Source organism: Canis lupus, chromosome 33 (assembly GCF_011100685.1).
Source record: "Canis lupus familiaris isolate Mischka breed German Shepherd chromosome 33, alternate assembly UU_Cfam_GSD_1.0, whole genome shotgun sequence".
Classification (NCBI taxonomy): domain Eukaryota; kingdom Metazoa; phylum Chordata; class Mammalia; order Carnivora; family Canidae; genus Canis; species Canis lupus.
Window position 1 is genome coordinate 25770679 of NC_049254.1, and position 12729 is coordinate 25783407.

General features: G+C 35.6%; 1 protein-coding gene across 2 annotated transcripts in view; it reads left to right on the forward strand.

The window, feature by feature from the left end:
* The window catches only part of EAF2 (ELL associated factor 2), a 33712-nt gene extending 23350 nt beyond the window's left edge, over positions 1–10362 (forward strand). For both annotated transcript variants that reach the window (XM_038582485.1, XM_038582486.1), the window contains one exon: positions 9944–10362. In XM_038582485.1, coding sequence (XP_038438413.1) covers positions 9944–9990 — 47 coding nt within the window. In that variant the 3' untranslated portion in view covers positions 9991–10362. The remainder of the gene's footprint in view (positions 1–9943) is intronic.
* Positions 10363–12729: the final 2367 nt, after the last annotated feature.

The window sequence follows — 12729 nt, forward strand, 5'->3', positions numbered from 1 at the left end:
TAAATAAAAACATGAGTAATTATGGGATCCCTGGGTGGCGCAGCGGTTTGGCGCCTGCCTTTGGCCCAGGGCGCGATCCTGGAGACCCGGGATCGAATCCCACGTCAGGCTCCCGGTGCATGGAGCCTGCTTCTCCCTCTGCCTATGTCTCTGCCTCTCTTTCTCTCTCTCTCTCTCTGTGTGACTATCATAAATAAATAAAAATTAAAAAAAAAAATGAGTAATTAGAAAAGTAAGAACTCACAGTGGCATCGTAGCAATTATGATCTAAAATTTGGATAAAGAGAAAAACTCTTATTCATTTGATACTATGATTAATCATTACCTTTTTGTTGAATTACTCCTTTTCTTTTGACTCTGTGACATAATGTCTTACTGGTTTTTCTCCTATCTCTCTAGATACTTTTCTCTCTATCCTTTGGCAGTTTAGAATATTCTACTCAGTCATTAGAGGTGGAGTTCATCAAGCCTTAATTCTAGGTCTTTTTTTCTTTTTACTCCACATTCTTTCCCTAGAGAATCTCCTCCATATTTCTGCTGCAATTAATACTTATGTATAGATAGCTTATAAATCTGCATCTCCAACCCAGACCTCTGAGCTCTGGAAACAGGTAGGTCCAACATCATCTTTTAATAAAGGCATCCCAAGTTCACTTTGCCCAAAACCAACTTATAATCATTAGCTCACTGTTTCCTCTTAGAGAAAGGTAGGACTCATCTAATGATGCAATCTAGAAGCCTAATGGTATACAAAGATTTATTTCATCTTCATTTTTACAGTGTAGTCAATCCTTCATCAAGTTCTGTTTATTTTACCTCCTTAATATTTCTCAAATTCATCTACTTCTCTGCATCTCCACTACTATCACTTTAGTTCAACTTGCTATTATTTCTTGCTTTTAACTCTGCAGTGGTTTCTAACTGGTTTACCACTTACCTACTCAAACCCATTTTTGATCCTTTATGTACATTGCAGCCATATTGATCTTTTCATAACTAAAATATAATTTTATATGTATGTGTATATATATATATATGTGTGTGTGTATATGTATGTGTATATATGTATATACATATATACACATACCACGTCATCTTTATCCACTCATCAGTTGATAGGCATTTGGGCTCCTCCCATGTTTTGGCTATCGTATGTAGTTCTGTTATAAAATTGGGGTGCATGTGCCTCTTTGAATAACTATTTTTGTATCCTTTGGATAAATAACTAGTAATGCAATTGCTGGGTTGTAGGTAGTTCTAATTTTAACTTTTTGAGGAACCACCATATAGTTTTTCCAGAGTGTCTGCATCAGTTTGCATTGCCACCAACACTGTAAGACAGTTCCCCTTTCTCCACATCCTTGCCAACATCTACTGTTTCCTGAGTTGCAAATTTTAGCTATTCTAACAGGTGTAAGGTGGTTTTGATTTGTATTTCCCTGATGATGAATGATGTTGAGCATTTTTTCATGTGTCTGTTAATCATTTTTATGTCTTCTTAAGAGAAGTATCTATTCTGTCTTCTGCCCATTTCTTTTTTTTTTAAGATTTTATTTATTCATGAGAGACACAGAGAGAGAGACAGAGAGAGAGAGAGAGAGGCAGAGACACAGGCAGAGGGAGAAGCAGGCTTCATGCAGGGAACCTGATGCGGGACTCGATCCCGGGACTCCAGGTTCACGCCCTGGGCCGAAGGCAGGTGCTAAACCACTGAGCCATCCAGGGATCCCCTTCTGCCCATTTCTTAACTGGACTTTTAAATTTTGGGGTTATTAAGTTTTATAAGTTCTTTATAGATTTTGGATACTAACCCTTTATTATGTCATTTCCAAATATCTTTTCCCATTTCATAGGCTTTTAGTTTTGTTATTTCCTTTGCTGTGTAAAAGCTTTTTTTTTTTATTGATGAAGTCCCAATAGTTCATTTTTGCTTGTGTTTTCCTTACCTCTGGAAATATCTTTGGTCAAAGAAATTGATGCCTGTGTTCTTCTCTAGGATTTTGATGGATTCCTGTCTCACATTTAGGTCTTTAATCCATTTAGAATCTATTTTTGTGTATGGTGTTAGAAAGTGGTCCAGTTTCATTCTTCTGCATGTGGCTGTCCAATTTTCCCAGCACCATTTGAGAGACAGTCTTTTTTCCATTGGATATTCATTCCTGCTTTGTTGAAGATTAGTTGACTATATAGTTATGAGTTCATTTCTGTGTTTTCTGCTCTGTTCCATTGATCTGTATGTCTGTTTTTGTGGAAATACCATGCTGTCTTGATTATTACAGCTTTGTAATAGAGCTTGAAGTCCAGAATTGTGATGCCTCCCACTTTGCTCTTCTTTTTTTTCTTCTTTTTTTTTAATTTAAATTTTGTTAGGGGCACCTGGGTGACTCAGATGGTCAAGTTTCTGCCTTTGGCTCAGGTCACAATCTCCAGTCCTGGGATCGAGCCCCACATTAGGCTCCCAGCTCAGCAGAGTCTGCTTCTTCCTCTCCCTCTCCCCCTGCTTGTGCTCTTTCTGTGTGTCTCTCTCTCAAATGAGTTTTTTAAAAATCTTTTTAAAAAATTAAATAAATAAATGTTGTCAGTTAACATGTAGTGAAATATTGGTTTCAGGAATAGAATTAAGTGATTCATCACTCACATGCAACACTCAGTACTCATCACAAGTGCCCTCTTTAATACCCACCACCCATTTAGCCTATCCCCCACCAGCTCCCTCCATCAACCCTATTTGTTCTCTGTCATTAAGAGTCACTTATGGCTTGTTTAAAGACAAATGTTGGGCAGCCCAGATGGCTCAGTGGTTTAGCGCCACCTTCAGCCCAGGGCCTGATCCTGGAGACCCCGGATTGAGTCCCACATCAGGCTCCTGCATGGAGCCTGCTTCTCCCTCTGCTGTGTCTCTGCCTCTATCTCTCCCTCTCTGTGTCTCAAATAAATAAATAAATGAATGAATAAATAAATAAATAAATATCTTTAAAATAAAAAAGAAATGTCATATGATACCACTTACGTGGAATTTAAGAAAGAAAACAGATAAACATATGGAAAGGGAGAAAATAAAAGAAGAGAGGGAAACAAGCTCTTCTTTTTCAACATTACTTTGGCTATTCAGAGTCTTTTCTGGTTCCATACAGATTTTAGAATTGTTTGTTCTAGCTCTGTGAAAAATGCTGGTGTCATTTTGATAGGTATTACATTGAATGTATAGATTCCTTTGGGAACTATAGGCATTTTAACAATATTTGTTCTTCCAATCCATGAGTGTGGGATGTTTTCCCATTTCTTTGTGTCTTCCTCAATTTCTTTCATAAGTGTTCTGTAGTTTTCAGACTACAGATCTTTTACCTTTTTTGGTTAGGTTTTTTGGTTACCTTACCTGCTCCAAGGGTCCCCTTTAATATTTCTTGCAGAGCTGGTTTAGTGTTCACAAACTCCTTTAGTTTTGCTTGTCTTGGAAACTCTTTATTTTTCCTTCTATTCTGTATAATAGCCTTGCTAGATAAAGTATTCTCAGCTGCATATTTGCATAAGATACCTAGGTATCTTACGGTTTTGGGTACAATTGTAAATGAGATCAATTCCTTGATTTCTCTTTCTGCTACTTCATTATTGGTGTATAGAAATGCAACAGACTTCTTTCTATGTGTTGATTTTATATCCTGCAACTTTGCTGAATTCCTATATCAGTTCTAGCAGTTTTTTGTTGGGGTCTTTTGGGTTTTCTACATAGAGTATCATGTTGTATGCAAAGAGTGAAAGTTTGACTTCTTCCTTGCCAGTTTGTATGCCTTTTATTTCTTTTTGTTCTCTGAATGCTGAGGCTAGGACTTCTAAAACAGTGTTGAACAACAGTGGTGAGAGTGGCCATTCCCGTCTTGTTCCTGACCTTAGGGGGAAAGCTCTGTTTTGCTTCATAGAGCATGATATTATTTTTTTTTAAGATTTTTTTTTATTTATGTATTCATCAGAGAGAGAGAGGCAGAGACATAGGCAGAGGAAGAAGGAGGCTCCATGCAGGGACCCTGACATGGGACTCGATCTCGGGTCTCCAGGATCACACCTGGGCTGAAGGCAGCACTAAACTGCTGAGCCGCCCGGGCTGCCCACAGAGCATGATATTAGCTGTGTGTGAGTCTTTCATATATGGCATTTATGATGTTGAGGTATGTTCCTTCTATCTTCTAGGATGTTCCTTAACCTCCATTTGTGGTCTTCCCAAATGTTTTCTTACGGTTGACTTCAAGCTTCATAGCATTCATAGCATTGTGGTCTGAAACTATGAGTGGTATGATCCCAGTCTTTTGGTGCTGGTTGAGGCCTGATTTGTGACCCACTATGTGGTCTATTCTGGAGAAAGTTCCATATGTACTCAAAAATAGTGGGTATTCTGCTGCTCTAGGATGAAATGCTCTGAATATATCTTTTAAGTCCATCTGGTCCATTGTGTCATTAAAAGCCTTTGTTCCTTATATGATCTGTCCATTGCTTTGAGTGAGATGTTAAAGTTCCCTACTTTTATTATATTATTATCAATGAGTTTCTTTAAGTTTATTATTAATTGGTTTATATTTTTGGCTGCTCCTAAGTTAGGGGCATAAATATTTACAATTGTTAGATAGACCCTTTTATTATGATATAGTGCCCTTCTTCACCTACAGTCTTTGGTTTAAAATCTAATTTGGCTAGATTGGCTAGATGGCTACTCCAGCTTTCTTTTGATGTCCATTAGCATGATAAATCGTTTTCTATTCTCTTAGTTTCAATCTGGAAGTGTCTTTAGGTATAAAACGAGTCTCTTGTAAGCAGCATATATCAATGGGTCTTTTTTTTAAATCCATTCTCCTGAACCTGTGTCTTTTGATTGGAGCATTTAGTCCATTTACATTCAAAGTAATTATTGAAAGATATGAATTTAGTGCCATTGTATTACCTATAAAGTCACTGTTCCTGTAGATTGTTTCTGTTCTTTTCTAGTCTTTGTTGCTCTTGGTCTCTCCTGCTCCAAGGGTCCCCTTTAATATTTCTTGCAGAGCTGGTTTAGTGTTCACAAACTCCTTTAGTTTTGCTTGTCTTGGAAACTCTTTATTTTTCCTTCTATTCTGAATAATAGCCTTGCTAGATAAAGTATTCTCAGCTGCACATTTGTCCCATTTAGCACACTGAGTATATCAGGTCTGTCCTTTGTGGCCCGCCTGGTCTTTGTGGACAGGTCTGCCACCATTCTTATGTATAAGAATAAGGTCTCAAATACCTTGTAGGATAAGAACTTTCTCTCTCTCTTTTTTAAGATTTTATTTTTTCATGAGCGACACAGAAAGAGAGGCAGAGACACAGGCAGAGAGAGGAGGCAGGCTCCATGCAAGGAGCCCAACACGGGACTCAATCCTGGGAATCCAAGATCTCACCCTGAGCCAAAGGCAGATGCTCAACCACTGAGCCACCCAGGCATCCCAGGACTTTCTTGAGGTGCTTTCAGAATTATGTTTTTATCTTTGTATTTTATAAGTTTCACTAGATAGGTTGTGGTGTTAACTTGTTTTATTTTTTTTTTTTTTTTTGAGGGAATTCTCTGTGTCTCCTGGACCAAAATGCCTGTTTCCTTCCTCAGATTAGTTCTCAGCTATAATCTGTTTAAATAAACCTTTTGCCCTTTTTTCCTGCTCTTCTTCTGGGATTCCTATGATATAGATATTATTTGGCTTTATGGAATTGCTGAGTTCCCTAAGTCTACCTTCATGATCTAATAGTTTTATTTTCTTCTTCTTTTTCAGCTTCATTATTTTCCTTAGTTTTATTTTTTATATCATCTAGTCATTCCTCTGTTTCTTCCATCCTTGTTGTAATTACATATAGCCTGTTTTGTATCTCAGTTATAACATTTTTAACTTCAGCTTGATTTGTCTTAGGTCCTTTTATCTGTGCAGCAGGGTCTCTCTGGCATCTTCTATGCATTTTTCAAGTCCAGCTAGTAATCTTATAACTCTTGATTTAAATTCTTGTTCAGATACATTGCTTAAATCTGCCTTGAGCAAGTCCCAGGCTGTGTGTGATACCTTCCTGACCTTTCTTTTGGGGAGAATTCTTCCATCTTGTCATTTTGGCTAAATTTCTGTCTTTTGCATGTTATAAAAGTTTGTTATGTTTTTCTGCACCTGCGAGTAATGCTGTATTAAAAAGGAGTCATAGACTGTCCAGGGCCTGGTACTTCAGGAAGTGTTTCTGGTATATGCTGTGTGCTCTCTGCTGTTGTGTTTTGGCTGCTCTTTCGTACTGGTCAGCCCTCTGCAGAGTTCCTTCTTGTTTGCAGTAGGGAGTGTTTGGAGCTTTAACCGGGTGTGCTTTGTTTGTTAAAATAAGCCTGGGGAAAAAAAAAAGAAAGAGAAAAAACTTAAAAAGAATCCCTTATTCAAAAACAAAGAAAAGGAAAAGGAACAAAAAAACCCCCAAAGAGACAACCAAGAAACTATAAGCCTGATTCCAAAGGAAAAGAAAGGAGAGGGAAGAACAAGAAAAGTGAAAAAGAAACCTGATCCAAAAAAAAAAAAAAAGAGAGAGAGAGAGAGAGAGAGAAGAAATGAAATAAAACTAACAAAAAAGCCTGATTCCAAAGGGGAAAAGAAAAAAGAAGAAAAAACTACAGCCTGGTCCTATTAATACCAGAACTGAAGATGATGCTTTGAAGCACTGTCTAATCAGTAGACTTGATGCATGTAGGATGCTGGCTGTGCTGGTCTTCAGCGGGAGAGGCCTACTCTACTGGCTCATAATCAGTCCTGCTCCAGTACATAGGCACTTGCCTGGCACAGGGAACCAGGGTTTGGTGTAAGTGGCTCCTGCCTCTACTGGCTCTGCCCACTTTTTTATCTGATTGTTTGGTTTTTGGTAATAAGTCATATAAATTCTTTATATATTTTAGATATTAACCCCTTATTGAATATACCATTTGCAAATATCTTCTCCCATTCAGTAGATTGTCTTTTTGTTTTGTTGATGGGTCCTTCATCGTGCAAAATCTTTTTATTTTGTTGTAGTCCCAATAGTTTATTTTTGCTTTTGTTTTGCTTGTTTTAAGAGACATATCTAGAAAAATGTTGCAACGACTGATGTCAAAGAAATTGCTTCTATGCTCTCTTCTAGGATTTGTATGGTTTTAGGCCTCACATTTAGGTCTTAATCCATCTTAAGTTTATTTTTGTGCATGATGTTAGACAGTGGTCCAGTTTCATTCTTTTGCATATATTCGTCCAATTTTCCCAGCACCATTTATTGTACATTCCTACCTCCTTTGTCATATATATAAACATGGGTTTATTTCTGAGCCATCTACTATATTCCATTGATATATATGTCTATTTTTGAACCACTACCATACTGTTTTGATTACTACAGCTTCGTAGTATAGCTTGAAATCTTTAATGACTCAATTTAGAATTAAGCAAGGTAACATACCACTCATAATATTAACAGTTTTTCTTTTTATTTAATTTGTTGAATTAAGAATTAGAAAAGCATCAGTATCACTAATATATTTTCCAAAACAATTAAAGAAAACCTTTGTAAAGTTCTGGGAAAATAAAGTCTTCTTTCAGTTTACATGATAGTTCCATCCTTGTAAGTTTCAGTGAATTTTAAATCTATGCAAAAGAGTAGTTTACAAACAGGCCTTCTAAGTAAATGAATATACCACTGGTCTTTCAAAAGTTTTGCAGAACATAGTAGAGTTCTTTATTGTGCAAGACTGGTCCCTGCATTGTAATACATTTACCTTTCCTAAATTCCCCTTCTACTAACTGCCACTAGCAATCTGCAAATTATTTGGACAAGTAACATTTCACATAAATTTCTGTAACATCTCTGTGGGAACACTATTTTTCTCACTGAGAACCTTTGGCTTAAGAGTCTGAGTGCATTTGCTATGGGTTAACTCTTTATTCCATTTTGATTGGAAATGTTTCCTTTAGTAGCATGTCATGGTCACAGGCTAACCTGATAAATTAAAAATCAACCAAACATGTCAACAGCATGGTAATACCATGCATATAACCTGTACAGCATGAAGTCTGTTAACAAAAGTGGAACTTAGGACATTCGGGTTTGACCTAAGAAACTCAGATTATGGGTATCATACCAAGTTGAACATTCTTATGGCATTGAACAGTTGTGTAATAAATAGAAACTTAATCCTTGAAAAGTATAAAATGGTCATGGGAACCAGATACACAAAAGAAGCTTTAGCAGATTTCTTTATCAAATAATGTAATAGTTCTGGAGTTCATCCAGTGGCCTGAGCTCTCTTACAACAATTTATTTATGGCCAGAAACTACTCCTCTTAAATTGGGAATTAGCTTCAAATTATGCCACTTTTTGTTGATTTTGGAGTAGTTCAAAAATACAAGAATGTTTTTAACCATTCTAATTTACTATTCAAATGATATTATCCAATCCCATATCTTCAAATAAACCCCTGCAGCTGGTGACTCCCAAATCTTTATTTCTAGGAGTAACCTCTACTTTGAGCTCCAGACTTATATATCCAATTGCCTATAATATATTTACTTGAATATTTACTGTGTGTCTCAAATGTGTCATGCTGAAAATTGAACTTGTGATTTTTCTCACACAATCTTGTTCCACTGGTATTTCTTATATCAGTAAATGATACCACCATCCAGTTATTTAGATCAGAAATGCTAGGGATCTTTCTTCACTTTTCTTTCTCTCATACCCTAAATTCAGTACTTTTGATGATCCTGGAAGTTCTATCATTATATTATAATCCCCACTGCTTAGCACTACTTCTCCGAGCCACGTGAGGAAAAGCCAGTATTATTTCTTATGTGAGAAGCTGGAATACAATTATAGTATATCACAGAGTGTGTATATATATATATATTCACTGTAAAACATTTCAAATCAGTTGCTTGCCTAAGCAAGTATATATAGTATATTCACTGTAGAGTATATTATAGTTTATTCACTATAAAACATTTCAAGTCAGTTGCTTGCTTAAAATTTTCTGATGAATTCCCATTACATTTCAAACAAAATCCAAAGTTTTTATGATAACCTAGAAATCATGGTCTTCTGGATATCTTTCTGACCTCATTTCTTATCATCTCTTCCTCATTCATTCCACTCAAGCCTCAGGGCCTTCCTACAGTCAGAGAACACAGCAAGCATGCTTCTGCCTTGGGACATTTGTATTTGCTGTTCCCTGAGCCTGGACAGTACCTGCCTTCCATCCACATTTTCATAACTTTCTACATTTGGATCTCTGTTCAAATGTCATCCTTCAAGGAAGCCTTCCCAACTATCCTATCTAGAATAGCACCTTTCATCACTCTTCCCATACCCATCTTCATTTTCTCATAGTATTTATCCCTGTTTGGCATCATATTATATATTTGTTTATTTACTATCTCCCTCCACTGGAATGTAAGTTCCATTTCTGTAAGCACTTCAATGAATTACAAAAAGAACCAATGATGAGTTACTCTTAACATATATTATTTAATATTTTGACTGAATTTTAAGTATGAATTAGTTTTAAGTAGGTTTTTTTTTTTTTTATTCTTCAAAATGATTTAGGCTGATCTTCTAAACCACATTTTACTCATCACCTGATATAATTTAATCAGTAGGAGTAACAAAGAAAGGTGGTGTTGGTGTGTGAAAAAAGACTGACATAGTTGCCAGATGATACTAAAACTATGCTGAAGATTGATGATGTATGTTTTTATGAGGAGTATTAATTTTTGGAATTATTAATGATATGACTAAATTATAGGACAAGCAATCTAATTATTTTGTCATTACAAAATGCTGGTTCAAACGGAATCACTGTTGGTATTATATTTTGCATGATATTTATGTTATCCAAAAATAAGTATGGTAAATATGAAAATATTAAATAATTGCTACAGTTCTATTTTTTTATTTTAGGAAATGATTTGCAGCTGAGTGAATCAGGAAGTGACAGTGATGATTGAAGAAACATCCAGCTATAAATATAAAATTTGTAAGATGTGATAATTTACTTTATATTAAGACTAGAGATTCCTAAGACTGAAGAAAATGTATCTTAACTTTTGATGATTAAAGAAGTTAAATGTGATTCAGAATTTTCAGTTGATATTATATTTTTGACCTTTTTTAAGTGTAGCATTTTCATGTGCTTTCCATTTATTAGGTTTTACAGATGAGAAAACAGAGGTTAGGTAACTTGCCCACATATTGTTAACAAGTGTCAGATCAGGTGTTCTAAAGAGTTCAAGTTCACAGTGTTTTACCACACTACTGCTTTCCGATTGTGAAATGTCAAAATAATTGATTTATAATAAATGTCCATGGTTTTAATTACATCTCTGAGCCTTTTATATCTGATAGTCCTTAAATTTTGGTTAAGAATACTTTAATTCTTGACAAAATTAAGCTATAAGTTAAGGTAAAAGTAAAGCTACATAATTGTTTTATTTTATTGTTTTTTAAGATTTTATTTCTTCATGACAGACACAGAGAGAGAGGCAGAGACACCGGCAGAGGGAGAAGCAGGCTCCATGCAGGGAGCCTGACATGGGACTCGATTCTGGGTCTCCAGGATCACACCCTGGGCGGTGTTAAACTGCTCAGCCACCCGGGCTGCCCTACATAATTGTTTTAATGAAAAAACTGTTTTTGTATCTCTTATCTTTTGTCATTTTAAAGTTTTGCTTTTGAGAAAACATAAGCAGTTAAGTGTTAAGTAGATAAATAATTAGTATTTACATCTACAGTATTTTTGAATTTGGGGAAAATGATAAATATTAATATTAGATTATAGTTGAGAGCCACTGATCAGCAGCAAGTTCTTTTTCTTCTTTTTTTCTTTTTTAAGTTTCTTTTTTTTTTTTTAATAAAACTTCACTTTTTAGAGCAGTTTTAGGTTCATGGCAAAATTGAGCAGAAACTACAGAGAATTCTCACATATTCCCTGTTCCCCTCTATACACAGACTGCCCCACTATAAACATCCTGCAGCAGAGTGATACATTTTTACAATTGATGAATCTTAACATTGACACGCCATCACCTACAGTCCATATTTGCATTAGAGTCCATTCTTTGTATTGTACATTCTGTGGGTTTTGACAATTGTGCAGTTATACGTATCCATCATTGTAGCATCAAACAGAATAGTTTCACTGTCCTAAAAATCCTGTGCTCTTCCTCTTCCCTCCACCCCCAACTGCTGGTAGCCACTGATCTTTCACTATCTCCCTAGTTTTGCCTTTTCCAGCACGTCATATTATTAGAATCATACAGTACGCTGCCTTTTCAGACTGGCTTCTTTCACTTAAATTTGTACTTCAGTTTTTTCCATGTCTTTTTCATGACTTCGTAGCTCATTCCTTTTTAGCACTGAAAAACACTATATTGTCTGGATGTATTGAAGTTTACTTATTCTCTAACCTACTGAAAAAATTTTGGCTTCTTCCAAGTTATGGCAGTGGAGTTGAATAAAAAATGTTGTCATAATTGCCTTTTACCATAGGAATTTATATAGTTTGGAATTTTTTTTAATCCCTAAAGTTTTAGTTTTAATCTCTCTTACTTTCTTCTCTCTTTCTCCTTCCCTTTCTTTGGCCTACTTTCAGCTAACTAATCTATTTGTATCTTCATTTTTATATCTATTTTATTCGTCAGTACTTATCTGAGAACCACAGCTATGTCATTTATTACTTAACTAAAACAAGCTCAAACAAATATTTATAGTAGCTAGTAAAACATGCTTGTCATTTTAACATAGTAATACAAATTATAATGGTTTTTACTAAAAGTTGTTCTGCTAAAATTTCTTTGAGTAGTGATTACTGTACCAGAAAAGAGTACATGGTGGTCTGAGCTGATAATGCCAGCTACGTAACATTATGTTCTTAAACTATACCTCTTACAATCAAAACAGCTCATCTTTTTCCTCATCATTTCCCCCATAAATGAAACATACTCTTAAAGATATGTTCTTTTTTATGGTCTGAATACTTAGAGTATCATTCTCTATACTGATAAAGGATGAATGTAAGTGTATATCATTTTACTTTACCTGTTATGAATGGTTTGATGAAAATGATGATGATATATATTTACAAGTAGGAAAAGTAAGTTGCTATAAAGGAACAAAAACCAATGGGATCGAACCATTCCATAACACTACAAAAGCAATAAAGTTAGGAAAGCTGCATCTGTACAAGGATATAAGTGTGACCTATAATGTATACATTAAATGTCATCTGTAGTTTGATAAGACATTCTTAAACATGTCAGAATTCAGGAATTATATAATTCACATATCAGTCCTATAATAATTTCTTTAGTACTTTCCAATTTATTGAGATGAGTCAAGATTAAGAACTCAAGAATAGGAAAAATATCATAAAAATGTATCCTAAAAAGGTTGATAGTTTTCCTACTCTGCCTTCAAGAAGGAGACTCACTCAATTTGTAGGAGTAATCCTACTTCTAAAATGCCCTACAACATTTTACATGGAAATGATCTCTCAGATGCTGACCAGTAGAGAAGAGCCAAGAACTTAGCCCTAGTAGCCTGAGGTTGCAATCCTTGTTGGGGAAATGACAATTGAGCTGAAGCTAGACAAATACACAGCAGGAACCAGAGATTCCCCAAGCTGTTCATACACTCCTAACTAACCCTGGAGCTAAGTGCTTGTGCACAGGGCACTGAAAAAGGGCCTG